We start from the raw sequence: 23,102 nt of genomic DNA on the forward strand, positions 1-23,102 counted from the left end.
CTTATCATTCAATTCAGATTTTGTACTGGTCCTCCGCTGACCATGCTCAAGATCGATGTAATTAATTTGGTATTCTTTTGTTCTGTCCTTACTTCCTCTCACCCCGAAGCTTCTAAGCCGTCGCACCTCATCTCACTACATAATTTCCGCTTCTGCTCATCTATTCTATCAACCACCAACCCCCCCTCTCCATAATATTTTTTGATGTTCTCATCTATAACATATACCCTATCTCTAGCGGGGGGGGTTACTCCCGTCTCTTCGGTGCCGAGAGGGTCCGCCAGCCCCTGTGGTGTTGTTTTTTCCTTTCCCCCCTAGCTAGCCCCCGGTCTCCCCGGACAATAACCCGACCAGGGGTTTTTTGGGGATTTTCTTTATTGGTGGGGCAGGTGGGTCCTAACCATTCAGTTTAAACGCAGGAAGGGTTTCCCCCCCCCCCCCCCCCCCCCCCCTGCTCTTCCGTCGCATCGAGAACAGAGGAACACTGAAGTCAGAAGCATGTCGGTATGTGCTCGGGTTTCTGTTGCAGCAATGCCTGCCGCTGTGCCTCTCGGAAGCTCGTGGCCGATGACAGAATATCATCAGACTGGTCTACTTACGGAGCGACAGAGTGGATAGGCAGAAGTCTCTGGCCGGGGAACGGGGAAGGGAGCGGGGAGGGCGCCGGGCCAGTCGAAGTCTAGCCAGGAATTGGTCCAGTCCACCCAAAGACTTGGCCTCCGCACTGTATCTATTTCTGCTTCTTTGTCGGAACAGCTTTGTTCCCAAGACCAATACCTGAGAGGAAGGCTATTCTCATGATGGCACCGAAATAGACGAAGGGAACGTTACCCCAGTCAATGGCGTTCCAACCAGCGACGTTGTAATATATGCCTGGTCCCAGTGCTCGAACGGTGTAGAGATGGCCCAGGTCCGCCACGAGCAGGACGAAGAGAACGGCCGACCACACCTTGAGGTCGGCAGTGGCACGTAGGACGATCGCCTCGTTCAAGGCAAAAAATAGGTAGAGATTGGCAAGCTGGGACATGGCGATACCAGTACCAAGCGGAAGGGTCGAGGGGGCCGTCGCAGCGTGGGTAAGCTCAAGGTACACCTCCGGCTTGAAGTGGGCAAAGAAAGCCCCCACGAGGGCAGATATCGGCTCGATGACGAGGAAGAAAAGGCTGTAAGCAGGTGGGAGGTTAAACCCAGCGCTGACGGTCTTGGTTTTGGTTTGGCCTGCTTGCGGTGCCATGTTTTTGAATCGGTGTGGTATATCGGAGAAGGTTCGGTCAAGGACGTCGACTTGTGCAAGCTCGATCGGGCGGTCAATTCGGGACCACAGGAGCGTCGGGGAGTCCGCAAGGACCTCAGAACACAGGAAGAAAAGGTTGGACAATTTGGCGGGGTTGTTGTTGTTGAAGTACTGGGAAGTTCGGTTCTCTGGCACACGGAGGACTGTGGCATCATTGTGAACCCTGATGGGCAAACGCCTGGAGAAACTCTGCTTCCGTGCCGCACTGTTTCTCCTGGTGGACCATAGTGACACGTCCATTGGACGGTCCCGCCAGACCCACGCTGAATGAGAGGAATGACGATCTGATCCACTAGATCACATTAGTTTGCAGGATCTCAGAAAATACAGCCTCGCATGCTATTGACGCGAGGGTGTCCCACGTTCGATACGATCTGATCTTGCAAGGGTGGGCTGGGGCATCATTCTTCGCCTGGAGAGGAGATCTGGCATCGCGATGATTATGGAACTTGGGGCACTTGGCATGGAGGCCCAGGGGGGGTTGATGTGCCTGATTACGACCGCGACACCTGTTGCACGCAAGTTGAGACAATGTCACCAACCACAATCAAATCAATGCACAGAGAAATAGCGGTGCCATAAACAATATCGCGCAATAATATCGCGCCAAGTCGATTCCGTAGCCCACCACGGTATCTTTCTTGATCGATACTTGGCCCAAAGTGATGGGCGGCTTCAAGTACCTACATTCTCAAGTAAGGTGCCTACCTACAAAGGCATTTCGTTTTGGCGGCACGGGCAGCTTCATAGTACGTATGGATCAGGCTGATGAAAAACAGAAGGGGTACAGGTACAGGCGAATGATCGGTAAAAGCCTGTTTTGTGGGTGCAACTGCCGTCGCACATCACTTCTTACTTAAGCCTCGGGTGCATCAGGGTCTTTTTGACCCTGGCCTTCAAGACACCAATGAATGGTGGCGAAGGGCGGTGAGCACCTGAGTGGATGCGTGTCGGCGGTATCAAAGCATAAAATTTTGGAATAGAGCGTTGCTTCAGGTACAGTCAGGCACTGCAGCTTGGTGATCATCCTATTTCATAAGCATGTGGTGTCGTCGTGTTGTATTTGTGCCCAGGTTCGGCATGGTGCTTGCTGTCAGTGGTCCCAAGAGGTTGGTCTAGGTGCATGTTGACATGCGGCTGGGCAGGCACCTCAATCAATGTACACCACCACCATGGGTAAACTCAATGCAGGGCCACAGAACCCTGCATTGTCTCCTCCCATTCAACTGTGTTGGACATTCTGCCCAGGAAGGTGACATATAATAGGACAACCGAACTTGGGGTTTGCTTTCTTCTCTCCCTCATTCTTTTGACTGCGTTCGTGCCAATTTCCGGATCCTCATTGGACGGCGGCGCCATCATACCCTTTGTTGTTTCGCCTGGAACCCTGAAGAGACGCCGACACGTGCCGGTGCCTCGTGTCATGCCAGGCATTGCTCCTTACCTCCCCTCCCTTGGACTCGCCTGATCCGCCGACACGCCGCTGAACCTGTGTCACCGAGCGAAGAATGGGTTATGGCGCATGTAGGGCATCTTCTTGAACATCGGAACCTCGCTCAGACGAACATCATATCCACCGACCGAAACTACTTCCACTTGCAGAACCTTTCACCTCACCCACCACACCCGCTGAGGTCTATTGTGCCAGTCACACTGCGAGAACCGCCACCAGCAGAGCAAGCGAAGTGGTTCGAAACCACAGACACTTGACTCGCGGCGTCCGCCGCACGTACAGCACTCGTCTGACTGGTCAGCGAATTGCTGATCGCTGCCGTTTTCTTCCTGCCGTCCTGGCCTCCCGCGTTGTCTTGGAGGCCAAGACGCACTGGCCGAACTCAACTAGTTGCATTGGATCCAAACATCGGCCTGGCGCCATTGCCTTCCCCTTACCATCAACAGGTGGCCGAAGATTTTTCTTTGCCCCTTCTGGCGACTCCGAACCATCGTTGACAAAGGATCAAGCCGGCCCTAGACCAACGGTTACGAGGCTAGAAGACACGCAGCCACTCAAAGAAGCCGCTGGTCGCCATCAACCCACTCCCAACTCAACAACTGGCTTGCCAACCTGAAATCCCCTTGGTGAGTTGTACCTCCCTGAGCCCCTGTGTCTGCACCCCGAGAACCCCAGGCGGAGCCTACCGCCTGGCCCCACTGGCCGCCACCCTGCATTGGTAGTACATTTCGCGGTAGTTCCGAGACAGTCCCGTCTTGAACCTCCCCCCAAAAGGAAGAAAAAAGGAGAGGCGTCGGCCAAAGACGAGACGCTCATAAACGGAGCATTCCTCCAACACCCAACTAATGTCTCCCACCAGATTGCCGATCTTGCGACTCGACCTACATTCTTTTTGAACGCGACGCCCGACCTGTCAGCGACAGGGTCTACCGACTTTCCTCCTCCGTCCCTCCATCATCATACCTGTCCAGTCCCGAAGGTCTACAATTCGTTTCAAGTCGTTGTATCGCAACCTTTTTTTGATCGGCAACCTGGAAACAACATGTCGAGACGAGTTATCCCTGTGGCGGAGTGGGCGCCTGTTCAGGAGGCCATATTCGACGAGCCCGCAGGCGAGGCTTCGACATCCTCTTCGATCACAGCGGTCGACTTTCCTCCACGCGAGCCCGTTGCCGCCGCCTACAACAAGGACCGCCTCCGGAGCAAAAGCCATTCTTACTCTCTTTTCTCGCGACGTCGTCCCCAGTCCATGTTTGGACTTCCTCTCTCCTCGCCCAAGTCTGACGGCACCGAACTTGGTCTCAACATACAGGGCTTAGCAGTTGATGGTTCATCCTCGGTACCAACCCAGTCGCGAGCCAAACATGGCCACAGTCAAAGCGTCGCCGCCGGTACAAGGACAAGGCAGGCTGCTGGCGAAGACGGCAGCATCAAGAGCATCATTCGCAGGGCTTCCATATCGCTGAGAGGAATGGTCAATCACAGGCAGAGGCACTCGATAGCATACCCGACTCCTGCCGACGCCTTTGATCAACAGACATCTGACAGCCCCGTTGCTAGCCCAAGCACCATTCCTCGTCCCGGGACTTCTCACTCTGTTTGGGGCCGTCGTCTGCGCCAGGCTGCCAGTTTCCGCCATCATAGGACGTCTCACGGCGCCGTCGATGGCGAGCAACCCAGATTCGACCACACGTTTCCCTCGCTTCCTTTGCCCGGCACCGGTACCGAGCCTCCCATCATTCCTCGCCATACAGGCGCAGCCGCTAAAGCCGCTGCTGCCGCCCAAAACGAGTCGTTGGGGCTTGGACGACCATCGACTAGCCAGCAACCTCGCCAAAACAAGTGGCTACGTGCGTTCAGCACCGGCGAAGACGCCGGGAACGATCGCGAGAGCGGTATCGGCATTACAGTGACAGCCGCCGACTCAGACACCGAGTTGGCAGTGGAAGACGCGGACTTGAAGGAAGATGCCAATATTAGTCGCATCGACTTCGTCTCAAGCCTGCCAGTCGAACTCTCTATTCAGATACTCTCCTATCTCCATGGCTCTGCACTCGCCAATGCCACGGTCGTGTCCCACCACTGGCATGAGGTTGTTTCAAATCAACACGTGTGGCGCGATGCTTTCTTGCGGGCAAAAACGGGCACCTATGCGACAACCAATGCAGTGCAGCCAGGATGCGGCTATGGTGTTCCTCCCATTCAACCTTGTGTAGACTGGAAAGAGGTCTATCGCGTCAGGGAACAGCTGGACCGTAGCTGGCGCGATGGACAGGCTAAGCCAGTGTACCTGAACGGTCATTCAGATAGCATCTATTGCCTTCAGTTTGACGAGTAAGTGGCCGGCCCCCAAGATTCATGCCTTTTCTATGCACTTCGCTAACATGTTGACAGATCGAAGATCATCACAGGATCTCGTGACCGGACGATTCGAATCTGGGATATGCAGTCACTACAGTGCCGCCTCGTCATCGGCCCCCCCGATGTGGTGAACGACGTTTCGCTGCTTCTCGATGCCGAGGGTCAACCAACCCATCATGCTGTCCACCCAGATGGCACCCGCGCCAGCCCATCCATGCCAGCCGTCACATCCTTCCCTCTGCATCACGAAGCCTCGATCCTGTGCCTGCAATACGACAACGAAATTCTCGTCACCGGATCTTCCGACTCGTCATGCATTGTTTACTCAGTTCAAGACGGTTACCGTCCAATCCGTCGTCTCCAACACCATGGTGCCGCCGTTTTGGACCTTGCGTTTGACGATCGCCACATTGTCACTTGCTCGAAAGACGTCTCCATTTGTGTCTGGGATCGACACACTGGTGCTCTGCTCCGACAGCTGCGCGGCCACGCTGGTCCCGTGAACGCTGTTCAGCTCAGGGGTAACACCATTGTGAGCTGCAGCGGTGATTTCCGTGTCAAGCTGTGGAACGTCGATACGGGCAAGAACATCCGGGAGTTTGTCGGGCACACCAAAGGCCTGGCCTGCAGCCAGTTTACTGAGGACGGCCGCTTTGTCGCTTCTGCAGGCAACGACAAAATCATTCGCATCTGGGATGCGAATACGGGAGAGTGCGTTCGAGAGATCAAGGCCCACGATAATCTCGTACGCAGTCTCCACATTGACTCTGTCAGCGGTCGTTTGATCAGCGGAAGTTATGACCAGGACATCAAGGTGTTCGACATGGCGACAGGGCGTCAACTGCTGGATTTCCCTAAGTGGCATGCCAGCTGGGTACTCAGTGCCAAGAGCGACTATCGTCGTATCGTCAGCACTGGTCAAGACCCCAAAATTCTCATCATGGACTTTGGTGCCAATGTCCAAGGCATTGAGATGCTCAACAGTGCCCGTGCTGTTGAGGTCGAGGGGGAATACATCTGAGGCAACAAGCCTTGCCGACTTGGGCGTTGATTGTGCATATGAAAGCGTTTTGACTGTTTTGTTTTGGCATGATTGGCATTGATTTTATTTCTTTCTGTTTCATGTCGGAAACAATGTCAGTGTGGAAGTCTCAGGGTACATTTAGGATATCGTGGCGTTACGTTCTTTGTCGCGAGGGAAGTTTTGCTGAACGCATAGCATTTGTGGCATTGGGATTCAGGAGCAGTGCGTCGCTCGAAGACGTCAGAAAGAAGGCGTCAGATTTAGAAGACAGGTTCCCTGCCGTCACGAACTTGGAAGAAGAGGTCACTCGCTTTGCATTGCGAGTACATGCATAGGAGACATGGCTAGATAGACTACCACATCATCGGTCCTATAGACCTGCCAAGAATGACCATGATTTAGAAGATTTGTATTCATGTTACGTGGTTTCAACCTGACCTCGGCCTGCAAGGATACAACCATGTTCGTATCCGCTACGGGAGGTGCAGGGAGTATGACTTCCGCTGAAGCAGGCCACTGAATTAGGCGCGCGGTCATACGTGAGGGCACGTATCGCCGCCATCGTGCCGCGAAAAGACCGGCTGCTACCCACCCCTCGGCAGTACCAAGGCCGGGTGTGAAGGGTCTGGAAGTGGTTTTCACTTACATCGTGGGGTTGAAGTCATCTCGTAGCGCAAGGTGCGGAGTGGTGTGGCGGTGACCGGGGAAGAAGAGATGTAGGTGGAGGCGCAGGCGATAAGAGCCGGATCGTTCGATCGCGGAGATGGGCAGACAGCTGGAGCGGGCTCCGTGACATGTGGATGAGTTCTATGCATCACAGTGCTGGCAGGACAGACTGTACGCAGTGAAAGGTAAGGTAAACCTTGTTCCTGAAGGGTTGTGGGACCAGGTCACACGCTCCTCACGTGCCGAGGTGGTGAGGAGCGGCCTGGCACACACATACATGTACACCCACACCCACACATGCAGGACCTGTGGACAGGACGTCCGGCTCAGAGTCTAGCAATCACATGAGTCCGATTGACTTAGCGTCCACGATGGCATGCAATGGGTCATGAGTGATAAATTGACCGTCGTCTTTCCTCTTAGCGCCCGCCGTCGAAAGATCGGTTGATCAGAAGCCGAACGCCAAGTCCACTGGCCGGGCGACAGCCCTGCGACGGGTCCAGTGCCGGTGGCGGGTAGATGTGAAGGATCGTCTGCCCAACCCCGAAACCTGGGGATGCTGCAGGTATAGGAGGGGGGCATAACAGGGTGTTCTCAAAAGGGCCGAAGCAGCCGGAGATGAACTACTGCAGTAGGCTTAAAGGTGTGGCGGTGGTGAGCCTTTGTAGGAAGGCTAAGGTCGTGATGGGGAGGGACGTGACTCTATCACGGGGACCATTTGGGGTAACAATAGCACAGCAACTTGTCGGTCTGGTACTTGTACGTTACACAGCATTTCGTGACACAACGAGCCGCTGTTCGATGACGGCTGGGATCATGATGTTTGGCTGTTTTGTCATTGATATTTGAGGGAATCAAAAGAGTCACGGCGATCAAGATTTATCGGTTGGGTTGAATTACGCGCTCACGACATTTGCCTCGATGTTGAGATTACTCAGGATCGCAACTTATGGGACGACAGCCAGTTAGGGCCTGGAGATGGTTCGTCGGCCGATGTTTCTGCAACGGTATGAGCCAAATTGAGCTGGAGAGTAAACCTCCCCCGCCCTGTTGGCTAGGAAGAAGCCCCTGAAAGAGCCGGGATGAACCCCCCAGAGAGTCTCTTGGTGGCGCGTGGTCGATCTTGAAACCGTGCTGGCAGGCTGGCAGGCTAGTCTGTTTTGGGGGGGCAGAATCAGGGGTGCCCAACGTCATTCGCTCGAGACTCTCCAAACTTCGTAGGCGTTAGCACTGCTTCTACAACACATCGATCCAGGCGACACCTCATCTCCATTACTGCACAGCAAAGCAGTTGGCGGTCGGCCGTGCGACTGACCAAGCGAAGGATGAAGACAGAAGAGTATATGTTTTCTTCAGCGTCTTGACGCTTTCCAGTTTCGCGCATTCTCGCATCCCGGCCTTGGCTCCACGTCTCCCTGTTGGAACAACCCTCTTTCGGGCATTGGTGCCATCTCTGGCACCTCCTGTCGCGCAAGGTGCCGTTCGAATTGAGTAGAGGAGAAGGTTTGCATTGACACCGGCTACCTCAGGCCGCATCCGCCACGTTCTGGTTCGTTCTTCTTCGCCCCAGCTAGGCGCCACTGTGGTCCAAACCTGTCGAGACCCTGGTTTACTTCTCACGGCCACCCATCCGATTTGAAACCCCGGTGCTTCCCAAGCCAATAGTTTCTTCAACTTATGGTTTTCAGGTAATCTTTGTCCCGCCGTAGGATCGATAACCGAGACGGCACCCCGGTCTCGTCGCTGGACGGGCTTGGTCGTGACTCAACTCACCCAAGTTCTGCGAGGACATCGCCACCATACGACAGTGTGCTCCTGCAACCCAATATACATCGCGCCCGAGATGGCGCCGTCGCGGCGGGATGTTGGTCCGTTGAGGCCTCGTCCAGTGATTCCTGATGTAAGTGTGGCGATATAAGACCGGCGATGCTGTCGTCTGGCACCTAGAGTGCATCAACCATCCCTCGAGACGCCCCTCTCTCCCTAGACACCCCCTCTCCCGTGTCTGCCATCCAGTATCGGATCCGCCTTCTTCTCTGTCTCTGTTATTCTTGCAGTGGCTGCCAGTCGCTTTATCCCTCCTACATTTTTCGTCTGTTCTTCGATCACTGCAGCTCCTTCCATAAACGGGGCTGATCGGCCATCATCCGCCGCCGTCACCAGCGTGCCTGCCTTTGGTGGTGAGTTCACTTGCATGTGCCTGATGATCCCGTGGGTCCTGGAATGCACCCAACCCTTCTTCTGGTCACACAAATCTATCCCTTTCCGTTTGTCTGTATTGCATATCCGGCATGCATCGAGTTGGATCGCGTGCGTGGCTGGTAACCTGACCCATGGCCACGAGGGTGATCTCATTTGGATGCTAGTCAAGGGCCAGCAGTCAGGTCGCGCGAGTCGAGTGATGGATGGGCGTTTATTGCAGCCGCCTAGGAATCGAAGCGAACAATAGGAAGAATGCCTGAATGGGATTGTCATTCATTGCCAAGACCAGGTACACGCTGGGCGGGCAGGTGATGGCATTCACCAGATCAAGCGTGGTCGGAAGTTTCCACCTCACACATTGACGAAACATATAAGAAATATCCCAGCATCAACCCTCCTCCATCACAGTCACTGTATTTCCAGCCTCGTTTTGTGTCCCACGGTCACAAGACAAGAATCAATCACTCTTACCAAACTCGAGTAGCGAAGAGTCACTTGCTCTCACCTCAGTTTGAGGTGCGATTACTTTATTGGCACTGCTGCGGGCTTGAGGCGTACTTGCCGCACTTTCCTTCCCCGGGTTGCTTCCTTTCCGTTCTCAACAAAATACTCAGGCGCGCCTGCTCTTCTTGATCAGCACTGCTCGCAGGATCTCTTTTTTTCTTAACGAAACGACATTCACCTGAGATCAACACATCTAACTTCGTTTGATTGTCATAGTCAACAAGCCGTCCACGTTCCTGCTCCGCATCAACCCCCCAAACGAGGCACCCACCCACGATTTGGTTCGTCACAATGGGCCTCACTTCAGTCATCACAGCTTTCGTCTTGGCTTCGCGCCTCTTCTCGCTTCCTGCGCTCGCTGTGCCAGCTCCAGCGCCCCAGGCTGCCCCCAGCCCCGATGCCGGTGCTGACACCACCGCCGCCTCCAACTGGTGGTTCGCGAATATCGACCGCCAAGGTGTTGCTGCCTTTGGGGTTGGCGGCCACCAAGTCTTCCGCAATGTCAAAGACTTTGGAGCCGTTGGCGACGGTATCGCCGACGACACAGATGCGATCAACACGGCCATGTCCTCGGGCAATCGCTGCTTTTTTGGCTGCGATTCCTCCACCACCACTCCTGCTCTCGTCTACTTTCCTCCAGGAACCTATCTCGTCAGCCGTCCCCTGATCCCCATGTACTATACCCACATGGTTGGTGACATTCACAACCCACCCACGCTCCGTGCCGCGCCCAATTTTGCCGGCATGGCCGTCGTCGACGCCAACCCGTACAATAACCAGGGAAACAATGCCTGGACCAACCAAAACAATTTCTTCCGCCAGATGAGAAATTTTGTCGTCGACCTCACTGCTCAGCCGTTCACTACAGGTACCGGCATTCATTGGCAGGTCGCCCAGGCCACCAGCTTACAGAACATTCTCTTCCGTATGCGCACCGACGGCGGCGAGGCCAATGCTCAGCAGGGCATCTTCATCGATAACGGCTCAGGAGGCTTTATGACCGACCTCACGTTCGTCGGCGGTCGTTTCGGCATGTTTGTTGGCAGCCAACAGTTCACCACGAGGAACATGACGTTCAACAACTGTCAAACGGCCATCTTCATGAACTGGAACTGGTTGTGGACTCTTCACGGCCTTAGCATCAACGACTGCAGCATCGGCATTAACATGGCCAATGGCGGCTCCGTCGGCGCTCAGACGGTTGGTTCTCTCCTCCTGCTCGACAGCACCATCAGGAATACCCGAACCGGCGTCATGACGGCCTACGACCCTTCCTCGCCCTACACAAACGGGACCTTGATCCTTGACAATGTCGACATGTCCTCCAACGTTGAGGCTGCTGTTCGCAACGAGGTCAGCCAGCAGGTCATTCTACCCGGCAATCAGAAAATTGGTTCGTGGGCCCAGGGCAAGGCCTATACCCCCACGAATGGCGGTCAAGATATCCAGGATACACGGCCCGCTGTTACCAAGCCCGCTGTCCTGTTGGACTCGAACGGACGATTCGCCACTCGCAGCAAGCCTCAGTACGACAACGTACCTGCAAGCAGCTTCCTTCGTGCAAAGGCCAATGGCTGCGTTGGCGATGGCGTCACGGACGATACCGCTGCCATCCAGGCACTTTTCAACAAGGCGGGTCCTAATGACGTTGTCTACTTTGACCATGGAGCCTACATCATCACCGACACAGTTCAGGTTCCCAAGGACATTAAGATCACTGGTGAAATCTGGCCGCTCATCTTGGCGGGTGGAAACTCCAACTTCAAGGACCAGAACAACCCGAAACCCATGCTGCGTGTTGGTGAACCCGGCGATGTTGGCAACTTTGAGATGAGCGACCTCATGATTGAGACGCAGGGTCCTCAACCTGGTGCCATCCTCATGGAGTTTAATGTTGCCGGCACCCAGCCCGGCGCTGCCGGCCTTTGGGATGTTCACTTCCGCATTGGCGGCACTGCTGGCACCCAGCTTCAGGCTGATAAGTGTGCAAAGACGCCGGCTGTCACCACCACGCCGAATCCCGAATGTTTCGGTGCCTGGCTCCTGATCCACATGACTCCCGAGTCTTCAGGCTACTTTGAAAATGTCTGGTGGTGGGTGTCTGATCACGAGCTTGACCAGACCGGTTGGGGTCAGATCAACATTTACAATGGCCGCGGTGTTCTCATTGAGTCGACAAAGGGATCGTGGCTCTGGGGCACCGCTTCAGAGCACAGTGTTCTCTACAACTACCAGTTCAACAACGCCAAGAACGTCTTCATGGGCCACATCCAGACGGAGACAGCCTACTTCCAGGGCAACCCTGATGCTCTTGTGCCGTTCACGGTCAACGCCAAATATCTTGACCCGGACTTTGAGGCTTACTGCGGGGCGCACTCGATCCAGCAAAATCGCTGCCCCCGTACGTGGGGCGTCCGCGCGATTGGCTCGAGCGACATCTTGCTCTATGGAGCTGGCATGTACTCTTTCTTTGACAACTACGCCCAGGAATGTGTTCCTCAGAACAACTGCCAGGACCATATGACATCTCTCGAGAATTCGTCGGTTCGTTTCTTCGGCATCAGCACTAAGGCTTCAGTCAGCATGATTACGGTGGACGGCGAGACAGCCGCTCTCGACAGCGACAACCGTAACAACTTCTGTGCCACCATCGCGACGTTTGAATCCTAGGGAGGCAGAACAAACGCCACGACGGGCAATACGACATGCATTCGTCTGGACATGCAGGAGCGCGGCAAGGGCTTGCACTCTTCGCCGCATCGCCTGCATTTTCGCCATTGAATCAATACCGATGGCGCACATGTTCGCTTCTTGAACTGGGCACATTCCATGAACATAGTTTGCTTTTGTTGCTCGCCGGGCAGTTGGAGTTGGCGGTACACGTAAAAATGGGGGCTATTGTTCAGGCTTGCAGGGGCTATTTAGTCGTTTCCGCGAACCGCCGAGCGGTTTAGTTTGACACCACCAGGTACATAGGAAAATCTGAATTAGTGCAGTCATCAGTGCAGGATCGTCAACGTGAGGTCAGCTTCGTTGTCTGGTGCACTATCGGTACCTACCTTAGGTGCCACTACAGTGACACTCTGGCCGACCTTCCGGGTGATTGTCGGTGAGTGCTGGTGAACAGCTTCTTGTGATTGGCTCAATGAGGCTCAAGCAGCTAAGGCAAGGGGGCCACAGCTTGGAGCCGCGGCAGGCCCCCCCTTGCCCCCCAAGTGCAAACGTCATAAGTGCCCACCGGATTTCAGGCCCGATCCAGGCTGCTCTCTGGCTTTCGCTCTTGCCACGAGACCGAAAAGCGAGTCGGATTTCCTCCATCGTCACTTTTCCTTACCCGAACATATTTTCTCAATGCAATAACCAATAATCCATTTCGACCTTGAGCTTCCGACATGGACAACTCCCCGCCAGCAGCGAACCTCCGCTCCAAGAGCCGTCGCGCCCTCGCCGAACAGCAAAACGGCACCATGCCGTCATCGCCATCGGCGTCCTCGACACGCAGCGCCGCCACGACCCCAACGAGGCGCAATCCTCCCTACCTCCCGACACCCGTCGAAGCGGCCCTGGCCGCCCTGTTTCCCGCCCTCCTCCTCTTCGGCACGGCCTACTCTCTGCTCTCGCCGCAGGTCCGCCGCGCTGCCTACGACCCAACGACGCAGTCGCACGCGCAGCACCCCTCCGAGGCGCCGGGCTACTTTGCGCGCAAGAATAATGTCTTCAACGTCGTGTACGTCAAGAGGGGCTGGTTCTGGACGACCGTCGTGTTCGGGCTCTTCGTGGCGACGCACCCCGCGCTCCAGAATACCAAGAGGCGTATGCAGGCCGGCGTGAGGTGGGCTGTCGCCACGGCACTGTGGTTCCTCGTCACGCAGTGGTGCTTTGGGCCGGCGATTATTGATCGCAGTTTCCGGTGGACGGGCGGCCGTTGCGAGGTGGTTGTGGACAAGGTACAAGACGGGGATGCGGATGTCGGCGAGTTTGTGAGCGCTGTGGCTTGCAAGGCTGCCGGGGGCGCGTGGAAGGGCGGACACGACATCTCGGGACACGTCTTCCTCTTGGTCCTGGCCAGTGGGTTCTTGCTACAGGAGGTCGGTTGGGCGTATCTGCGCCACCGGGGCGTCAGGGAGGAGAGGGCCATCGTCATGAATGATGGCGCCGTCAAGAGCGCTGGCGTCGAATCGGAGGGTGGCGTCGAGAGGGCTGATCTTCAGGAGGACAGTCTGGGACTCGGAGGCAAGGCCGCCCTTGCGGCTGTGGCTCTGAGCTCGTGGATGCTGCTCATGACGGCCATTTACTTCCACACTTGGTTCGAGAAGGTAAGGCTGTCAAGTCACACATCAAGGCATTGCTATAGACTTGCTAACTCGGAACAGTTTACTGGGCTCTTGACCGCTCTGACCGCACTGTACACCCTATATGTACTTCCACGATTTGTGCCGGCACTCCGCCAGGTTGTCGGATTGCCTGGAGTGTGAGGACGACGCGAATCGATTGCTGCGCCAAAAGCACCAAGTCACGGTCTCGGAGATGATGTAACCACGGGAATCGCATCCGTCGTATTGCTGAAATAATCAAGCTATGCTGAGCATCACTGTAATGAGGAAACGGAGGAGGCGTCTTGGCGAACGACCTGTCACTATTTCCGGGGGAGTCAGGCGTATGGGAGACAGAAGTGCTGATGTACCTGATTAGCATAGTCACGAGGGCAAAAAGAAAAAGCATCTTTACTCTTATGTTCTCGTCCCTCTTCTCTCCCTGATCGTGTGGGCAGATGAGAGAGCCTCTACCTGAAGACTAGCACACTTGTCATCAAGCATGTTCAAAATGTTTCGCACCGAACTCAACACGCCACCGCTAATCTCTCGCATAAGTTCGCCTGTCTCGGAAGCTTGCTGACGGCCTGATCTAGTTCGCCACCGAGAAACAGAGCGACGAGCAGGGTATGCACTATTATGGGGAAGCAATGCTCGTAGCCTTCTGTCTCGGGAAGCACGATCAAGGTTCTGAAAGCCCGCGAGAAAACTGCAGAATCGTGACTTCCTACGCAGGGTTGTCCCCACCTGGCAGGTCTCCTCCGGGAAGTCGGTCACCCTACTTGTTCCCCCGCTCCGGGCAAGACTGCTATGGTTTGGGAGACAACAAGAAGCATCGACTATCGCCGATGGGAAGGTTCATCCCGATTCTACGTTCTCGCGTCCGTCAAGTTCCTGGACCAAATCGCTCTCGAAGCGCTCAGAGCACTCACCGCAATCAGCTCTGGAGTGCGCGGGCAATGCCCAGGGACAAGCCGCAAGGCGTCTCGGAGGGGACTCCTGCACGGCAGTCGTTTGCAGCTTGCCACTCCCATCTGGCCTGCGTCTCTTGCCGAGCTGCAGGCGATCGACTGTCGGGACGACCGGCGATGATCAGCTTCAAATCGAGATAAGCGGCGCTATCTCCTTCGTAATCCTAGGATGAAAGCCGACGTGGAGGCCGATGGTACTCTGCTCCGGAGATGAGGTGCAAGACATGCTACGGGGATGTCGTCATTTGAAAAACTTCAATCATTAGGAAAGTCGGTTTGGTCATGTTCTTGAGTAGAAAGACCGTTCTAATTTAGTGGGAATATCGAGGTCGTCTAGGTTGGCAGGTAAGTTTCAAAGGACTTTACTTGACTTCATATGGCCCGACGAGGTATCAGGCCGAGCCTTCATTGTTTGAATATTTGCCAAGATAGCCTTGGAGAAGAATCATTGCTTCTCCTCAGTTGAGGGGGAAATCTTGTCTCTCGCAGCCTTTGATGGTCTCAAGACTGCTCTCTTGGTTGCCAATAATCCATGTAGGTCAAATCTGACGAAATTCTAGCCACTGGAGTTCCACCAATAACCCTGAAGCAGGAGGGGAGGAAAGATGCCGGGGCCTACGTGGTCAGGTTCTTTGATGCGGGTGCTGTGGCCCGTCGTTAGGCTCGCCCACTGCGAACAGCGGTAAGCTCCCTTCACAGCTCTCGAACCACTGCGGCGTTTTCTGCCAAAGTCTTTTTGTTGGATGAATTGTGCATACCATACTGCAGGGGTATGTACTTTGGATCCAGACCATTGATCCCTCCGTTATGTTCAGCGGCGTCCAGCAGGAGGGGCCAACGAGCTACCTACTTTTGAACATCGCCAAAGAGGACCACAGCTCACAGCGAGCTCATTACGGCAAGCGACCATGATATCATATGTGAGAATTCAGCTGATGACCCAAGATGGCCCCTTCTGGTAATGCGCAAACACTCGAGTAAACTTCGGGAAATCCAGCCTTCGGTACGGGTCCGGATGGCTGGTCCCCGGTTTGGCCCTAGCTGTCAAACGATCGGACGCATGCTGGGGTTCTTGAGATGCATGAGCCAAAGCAATCAGCCGATTACTGTTGTGGCACAACCGGGTTCCCGGACCTTGGGCACAAAAGCTAGGGCTACCGAGGCTAAAGAAAAGACCCTATCGCAACTTCACCGATTCATTGTGGAGATGTCTGGGGTCTCCAAAGAGACATGACCAGCACGAAAATCAGTGAGTTGGTGGCCAGCCAGATTTGCACGGGGTCACTCTTCTTGTTGCCACAGATCCCTTCATTCAGGCGATGAGCAGTCTGCTCAAGGTCAGCAGTCTGGCCACTGCCATGTCCATGCTGAGCGGGCAGCGAATCGAAAACCGTGGCATCTGCAAGTGCCGGCCTGAATACGCCACTTTGTGGAACCCTTCTTCACGCCCAGGGGCTCATGCAACTCACATTGGCCATGCCTGAGGGGGCAAGCATCCTTGTCTTGGCGAATGTTCAGGCTTCCCTGGATCTTGACCTTTCCTAACTTCCCCACCCATGCACTGGACCGGTCAACCCGCAAACAGCAGTGACACCTCACAACTCACCCAAGCACCCGGGATGCGGAAACAATCAAGGCCTGAGGAAGCAACGTCAGCCAGATCGAGCGGTCGTCACATATGGCCATGGAGGCGGCTGCTTCTTTGACTATGGTACTATGACTGGGGTGACCGTCCTTGGGGTTCTACGCATGATGACACCAGCCTTGAAAACTAAACAGTTTGTAACAAAAATGTCTAGATTCATATCAAGGGCTCGGAATTCTCGTATCAAATATCTTCCATCTGGCTAGACAGGAAGTCCCAAAGCTGACTGGATGTTCTCGGTCATGATTGTTGGTCAGCGCTTCGAGCATCAAGGATCTCGCCTCCGGCCCACCATTCCTATTTGTGATATCCCTACGGCTATCATTGACGACAGAATTTCGATTTTCTGCAGCTATGTGTGTCCTCATTGATGGTCCTCCACCTCAAATGAAAAAAAGTTTGATTTCGTTCCTTTTTGGAACGAAGATTGCCATCGTGCGGAACAGTTTACTGGCATCTCATGAGCCGGGGCATTCAACTTTCCTGTGTAAAACATGCCCGGGCAAGACGACGAGCTACCCGTCCCGCTACGGGACGCAGTCCCTGCTTGGAGCAGGCATAATGTCAAGATACATTCAGTCGAAATGTGATGAGTCTCTTTCCTACACAATGTGAGCGTGGGGCTACAATGGAGCCATCATCTATTGGTTTTTTAACAAGATCATGGGACCTCCTATTTCATGCCATGCACTCGATAAGCTGCTTTTCTTACGGGCCCCGAGAGCTCCCTGATACTTCTCATTCTACAATCAAAAAAATCGACCGACACGTTCCCAACCCCAGGTCAACAAGGCTTACACCTTCAGGTTGGCATAACTGTCAGACCCAGCACTTGAAAATTTAGACATTTTGAAATACTTCTCCAAACGCGCCCTTGAGCATGTACAGCTGTCAAACGCGTATTTTCCACAATTAACAAGATACCGAGTTGAAGAATACTCAGAGTCACCGAGCTCCTCCACGCTGCCACCGCCGGCACCTCACACCTCCTGTGTCACTTGTCCTTTCCGCACCACAGACCCAGCTCCAGACCATCTATACGCCAGTCATTCTCGCAGACGGCCATCCACATCGCATAACCCCATACCTGCGCGCTCAACTCAGACAACGCGCAGAAGCCCAGTGGAAGGCATAGAACAAGCGGTGTACACGTCTTGCCGTCTGACACTGACTCCAGGACCACTTTGTTCATCTATCGGCACATCCGAGTGAATCCGAGTCTAAAGATGTTTATCAACAGAGACGCGCCCCGGGCGGTATTTCGAGAAGCTTGCCCAGAGAGCTTTGCCACTCCATATCTAGGGTCTTTGCGACACTACACCTGCTCATCGCAGCCGCACTTTTACTTGGATAATCAACCACGCGGTATTCCTTCGGGCTGCAGCCACGTAAAGCAAGCGATTCACCATCCTTATGATCAAATATTGCGGAGAAACTCCCAGCACCTTCATGACCGGGGCTTTCCGATCAAGCAGAACATGATGGAAAACACGGGACAGTGGCCGACACAGGGGGCTGACAGTCTGTCAGACAGCTTCGAGGTACGTGTTGGCTTGATCACAGCCCACAGTTTTGCCTCTCCATTCGTGCATGATGCACCACATTTCGATATGTGACAGAAACATATACTCCTCATCTGCTTGTCATGTCAGGCAACTGCTAACAATGAGGCAAGGACAAACAGCTCCACAACGGATACCTGTCAGGGTCAGCCGGAAGCCCCTATTCACGTACAGAGCTTTATCACGACATGGGTTTGCAACATGTGCCGACCACTCTATCGTCCTATCCACACCACATCCATCCCATTCCATCCCAGTTCCCAGAGTTTTCTTTTCACGATATGATAGAAGGCATAATCCCAGATGGCATGGCACCTTTGCCTCATGGTCAGGTTGATCAGGGGCTCCATCAGACTGTACCTATGCACGGTCTTTCTGCCCATCATTTTGGCACAGCAATATACAACGACTTGGTTGATAACCCGGGTTGCATTCTGGAAACTTTCGGCAGTTTCTCTTCTGCTTCGCAAGACACCAGTGTCTCCCAAGGTCTTGGTGCTGTCAGTAGCTCCTTCAGCTCAACCAGTAGCAGCGGTGCTGCCGATTCCTTTCATCCCTTCGAGTCCAGCTCCTGCTCGCAATTTGAAGGACAATCCTCGAGCTCTCGAACTCTCTACCCACAAGACCTCCGCAGCAGGATGCCCTCGCCCTGTATGTCTGACATGGGAAGAGAAACGGCGCTCGAAGCCGGAGGGAACTCTCAGATAGCAGACGCGCCCGACACTGCGTCAAGATTGCCGGTCAAGACCAAAAGAGGCAAGAGCAAGCCTGGCCGAACCTCGAAGTCAAAGCAATTTTCGAATCGGGCGATTCAGCCAAAGACAGCCGAGTCCAAGGGTGCTGCTGGCATCCGCAAAGAGCTTCCAGACAGAGCAACCAAGTCCCTGAAGCCACGATCCGGCTCGCCGAAGCCCTCCAATGGCGTTTTGGCAAGGCCAAAGTCTTGTCAGATCATGTCAAACCCTCCGGTTTCTGTCCAGGGCACAGTTCCGGTATCCATGCCGATACAGAGGGACCAGTTACATGCGCCGGTCAAGCCCGTGTCATCTACAGACTGGAGCATGGAGCGCCTGGCCAAGGACGAATTTCTCCTCCGCTCAAAGCGTGAGGGCATGACATATCGTGAGATACGGAAAGCAGGAGGCTTCCGCGAAGCTGAGAGCACACTTCGCGGGCGGTACCGCACGCTGACGAAGAAGAAGGAAGAGAGGGTGCGCAGGCCAGAATGGGAAGACCAAGATGCATGTATTTTCCTTACCTGGTCCCGCCAAGTGCTTCTCTTCAGCAGACTGCTAACGATTATTTTGGCAGGTTCAACTCCTTCGTAAAGGGGTGGCCAAATTCGCCAAGGAAGCAGAGAATGGTCGGATGAAAGTACCTTGGAAGCAAGTGGCTGAGTACATCCAGCAAAAGGGCGGTTCCTACCTCTTTGGCAATGCAACATGTCGAAAGAAGTGGGATGAACTTGTTCAGAATGGAGACGAGAACGGTGATTACGGCGACGAAGAGGAGTGCATGGAGTAGACTCGATGACACGGGGGTTGGGGGGGGGTTCATTCAGGAGATGGAGACTGGTCTAGCTGGGAGGCACTTGGGGTGACCGACTCAATCAATGAAGTTGGAATTGAGGGTGGGTTCGATTAATGCCGCCGGCTGAATTCGAAAACGAGGGATCTTGGTGTTGATCACCATGTTTGCGTGTCTTGCAGAGCGTCTCGAGGGTTTGCCATTGCTGGGCACGGCGTGTTTGCTTGATTTTTTTTTTTTTTTCGTCACAAATTGAAAAATAAAAATGGACGAATCGCCGACAAAGGCTGATTTCAATACATGTCATCTCAAAGTCTACCTGACTTGCTGTCGGCAGTCGGGATTCCGATTCTTGATAAAATGGCCGCTAAGGTGGATGCACCCATGTCGATATCCTCGCGTAGTGCATCCCACTCCGCTTCACTTTTGACAAGCGCTGTTCCTGCAAGAACCGTGCCGTTGAGACTCAAAGTCACCTCTGTCCGGCTGTCTCCTGTCTGAACAGTAACACCGTCACGTAGGCGAGGGCAGACCACAAGTCGCGTCTTCGTTAATGCCATGTTGTAGCTGATTTCAGCTTTACCAGAACCTGACCTGGGGGAATCATCCAATTCTCCCACATGCTCCTTTACCGCCGCAACAGCACGACGGTAGAGGATCAAGTAAATCTCATGTAGCCTTTCCATCGAGGTCTCATGCCCAATGTCGCTGGAAAACGTCTTGAACGGTGCATCTTTCTGATCAAGCCGATCGGCCAAAATAGTCCAGTCCCCGATGTCTTCCAGGCCAGCCTTCATCTGAGCTACTGGCAGTAACTGAATATGCCGGTGGGGCTGGCTCGCTCCCGAATGAGATCCGCTGTTGAAGAAGGCGAACAACTCACCATCCGTATTGGTGTCAAGACCGTATTGTCGGTATGCTTCGATACAGGCATACGTCGCGGCGAGATCATTGGCCTCGAGTAGATGAGTCTGCTCCTTGAAATCTTTGGTGGCGAGTATGAAGTGCTCAGGGACAATAGCGAATTTGTTGAGAACGAGGTTGTGTGCCGGGGCGATTTCACCAACATAAAGAGGACCGTTCTCTGGGCTCTCGAAAGGGTCGAATGGCTTTTGTGTTGTGGCGGCAGTTTTGGACTTGGGCGCGGTAGGTTTACTTGCCAAAGCTGGGGCAAATCGTAGTTGGAACTGTAAGTCATGTGAGTGAAGGACTTCGCAACCAAGTCTTTCAAGCTCGCCGACGTACGGGTATGGAGCTGGGGGCAATAATCGTCACTTGAGTCTCGAAGTAGGTGAGGTCTCCCTGGGATCTGGCCCGGCCGAAAGCAGCCTGCACCACCTCGGGAAGCCTATGGGGGACTGTGGGGAGAGGCATGGCGAGATGATGTGGTGGCAAATCGCAATTTCTGGCTCGTGGTGATGGAAGACCTGGAGTTTGGTCAGGTTGAAGGCCAAGGGAGGCTACTAGGCAGTGACGTGTGCAGATCTCACCGAACGTCACCGAGACGTAGGCACACGGCGAAATTCGGCAACGATCTTTGAAGACAGTCCTGCAAATCCAAAGCGTCCGAAACAGCAACACCATGGATTCGCGGGGAAAAAAAGCACGTCTAAGGTCAATTAATCATTCCAATGTTATACAGTCTACGTTCTAATCATCCCACTCCTCATCTAGCTGGTCAATCAAACGGTTTTCATCCTCTCGGTTCCGACTCCTACTCGGTGAGCCAGCCAGATGGCTGTAGCCTCGTCGTCCAGGAAGCAGCCTCGAGCACAGCGAAAGGGCTGCATAGAAGACATCCTGTTGAACACGCACACGTCAGCCATGGACAGATCACTTCCGAGGCGACCGCGAAGCAAAGATGCATAGGAGTCGCTTAAGCAGTCGCCCGAGCAGGAGGAAGCGTACGCATATGAAGTTCCAGATGCCCGCCCACAGAGTATAGTTGGGCAGCTGACGCCAACCGCGGGCGTGCTCTACAGTGCGGTTGTAGAACACACCGCCGCCAAAGTACACGAGCACGGCAATGGCAAAAATAATGGCAAAGACGCTGCCGGGGCCGACACTGCCAGGCTGGTGCGGTTCTGCGCGAGCGCAGGCATGTGCCGATCTGATCTCGAAGAAGTAGGCGCATTCTTCAGGGTCGGTGCTCACGAAGGAGACGCCTATTTGGCCTGCAAGCTGCTCCGGCTCACAGTGGAAGGACAGGGTCGCCGACTTGCGGCGGACTGGTTTGTTCTTCTTTTCGTCGCCGGAATCTGTCGCTTCGGCGAGTTTCTCTCCGGCAGAGCCCTTGTAGGAATCGTGCGAATCTTCGCGCTTCGTTTTGTTATTATCCTTGGGTTTATCCGCCCCGCATGGTGATCCGCCTGTATATTGTAGGACGAGCATGCGGCCGTGGCTTTGAAGATCTAGAGATGTTTGTCTGTAGCACATCAATCAGTCATTGTCCCGACGGCACCGGCCAAAGACTCATGGCAACGAACCCTATAGAGTAGACTTCATCCTTGTATGTGTAGTAGGCGCTGACGTTTTTCCACTCGTCCTTGCCTAGCCCCACGACATGCTCGACAGGATCCGCGACCGGCGCGCAAATGTTGAGTGTGAAGTTTCGTCCATAATCATATCCCCTTGCGTGGTAATCGCTCGTTGCCGAACCACTTTTCGCAGTCTTGCCCTCCTCGGGGATTGCGGCAATGTCGGGTCGAAGGTCAAAGAATGCGCCGCTCGTCTTTGAAACAGCTGTACACGCCGGTGGGCTAGGTGTCGTCGATGGCTTTTCCTCCGCAGCGAACGAGACGCTTGCCGAAGCGGCGAGGAGCAGGGTGAGAGCGCGGTTCGTAGGGAAATGCATCGTGTTTCAATGGTCTCAGCTCAGGGGGTCGCCGTGGAGAGTAATTGAAGGCGCCGGGTGGCGCGATGGGACGCGTCGAAAAAGCGATGCTAATATCATCAATTGAAAGAGGCGGATCGATAGAAGGAGAATAGCAGAGCTGCAGGTCGCGGTTGTCAATCAGCCTGACGTCAAAGTCGTCATGTGCATTCAACAGTCTAATGTCTCTTGTCAAGCCAAATTGGTAGAGGTATCGAACATGGAACACCTGGCCATTCATCAGCCTCGTACAAGACACGCGGCAATTGGCGGGCTGGCCAAGCCATCCACCATTTCGACCTACCTGTCGGCACCGCCTTGGGTGTAATAAGACCTGCTGACTGGTGGCCGACAGTGGAGAGATGAGCGAAGGCGACAGGACACCATTCATCCGAGAAATACCCGTGTGACGAATCCACAGTGACCTCATCACTTCAATCTAACTGCCGGCTGGTCATCTTGGGACTTGATGTTCTCAAGGCACAAGGCAATGCATGTCCCTGCGATGCGAATACTGAAGGTACTGACGTACCTAGGTAGTCAACACAGTCAACGAGGTCTAAGAATGGCCAAATCGGCCAGTCACGCTTTCCTCATTACGAGTACGAGGGTCTGTTGCCCAGCATGGTTCGATATGGAAGAGATCCTACCCGACAGTAGTGTGGGGCGGTCATTTGGTTCCTCCGAGCCCCATGTTGTCGATTGACT

General features: G+C 54.3%; 7 protein-coding genes across 7 annotated transcripts; 4 read left to right on the forward strand and 3 right to left on the reverse strand.

Moving 5' to 3' along the window:
• Window positions 1–730: 730 nt before the first annotated feature.
• On the reverse strand, window positions 731–1,726 carry VDAG_09742 (uncharacterized protein; the record flags this gene model as incomplete). The annotated part of the gene is made up of 2 exons (XM_009654601.1): window positions 731–1,437; window positions 1,666–1,726. The coding sequence occupies 2 exons, from the start codon at window positions 1,724–1,726 to the stop codon at window positions 731–733; spliced, it is 768 nt and encodes a 255-aa protein (XP_009652896.1).
• A 2,063-nt stretch (window positions 1,727–3,789) lies between these two features.
• VDAG_09743 (beta-TrCP) lies at window positions 3,790–6,538 on the forward strand (the record flags this gene model as incomplete). The annotated part of the gene is made up of 2 exons (XM_009654602.1): window positions 3,790–5,081; window positions 5,142–6,538. The coding sequence occupies 2 exons, from the start codon at window positions 3,790–3,792 to the stop codon at window positions 6,127–6,129; spliced, it is 2,280 nt and encodes a 759-aa protein (XP_009652897.1). The 3' UTR covers window positions 6,130–6,538.
• A 2,246-nt stretch (window positions 6,539–8,784) lies between these two features.
• On the forward strand, window positions 8,785–12,174 carry VDAG_09744 (glucan 1,3-beta-glucosidase; the record flags this gene model as incomplete). The annotated part of the gene is made up of 2 exons (XM_009654603.1): window positions 8,785–8,978; window positions 9,721–12,174. Exon 2 carries the CDS (start codon window positions 9,796–9,798, stop codon window positions 12,172–12,174), a length of 2,379 nt encoding a protein of 792 aa, XP_009652898.1. The 5' UTR covers window positions 8,785–8,978; window positions 9,721–9,795.
• A 722-nt stretch (window positions 12,175–12,896) lies between these two features.
• Window positions 12,897–13,979, forward strand: VDAG_09745 (uncharacterized protein; the record flags this gene model as incomplete). Its single annotated transcript, XM_009654604.1, has 2 exons — window positions 12,897–13,820; window positions 13,878–13,979. 2 exons carry the CDS (start codon window positions 12,897–12,899, stop codon window positions 13,977–13,979), a joined length of 1,026 nt encoding a protein of 341 aa, XP_009652899.1.
• A 4,319-nt stretch (window positions 13,980–18,298) lies between these two features.
• VDAG_09746 (uncharacterized protein) lies at window positions 18,299–19,519 on the forward strand (the record flags this gene model as incomplete). Its single annotated transcript, XM_009654605.1, has 3 exons — window positions 18,299–18,327; window positions 18,447–19,206; window positions 19,307–19,519. 3 exons carry the CDS (start codon window positions 18,299–18,301, stop codon window positions 19,517–19,519), a joined length of 1,002 nt encoding a protein of 333 aa, XP_009652900.1.
• A 225-nt stretch (window positions 19,520–19,744) lies between these two features.
• Window positions 19,745–20,951, reverse strand: VDAG_09747 (uncharacterized protein). Its single transcript, XM_009654606.1, has 2 exons — window positions 20,768–20,951; window positions 19,745–20,709 (listed from the first exon to the last, which is right to left on the reverse strand). The coding sequence occupies exons 1-2, from the start codon at window positions 20,894–20,896 to the stop codon at window positions 19,831–19,833; spliced, it is 1,008 nt and encodes a 335-aa protein (XP_009652901.1). The 5' UTR covers window positions 20,897–20,951; the 3' UTR covers window positions 19,745–19,830.
• A 221-nt stretch (window positions 20,952–21,172) lies between these two features.
• VDAG_09748 (uncharacterized protein) lies at window positions 21,173–22,376 on the reverse strand (the record flags this gene model as incomplete). The annotated part of the gene is made up of 3 exons (XM_009654607.1): window positions 21,173–21,322; window positions 21,431–21,947; window positions 22,009–22,376. The coding sequence occupies 3 exons, from the start codon at window positions 22,374–22,376 to the stop codon at window positions 21,173–21,175; spliced, it is 1,035 nt and encodes a 344-aa protein (XP_009652902.1).
• Between the last annotated feature and the right edge of the window lie 726 nt (window positions 22,377–23,102).

The sequence above is a fragment of the Verticillium dahliae genome, genomic scaffold, assembly GCF_000150675.1.
Source record: "Verticillium dahliae VdLs.17 supercont1.27 genomic scaffold, whole genome shotgun sequence".
NCBI classification, from domain to species: Eukaryota; Fungi; Ascomycota; class Sordariomycetes; order Glomerellales; family Plectosphaerellaceae; genus Verticillium; species Verticillium dahliae.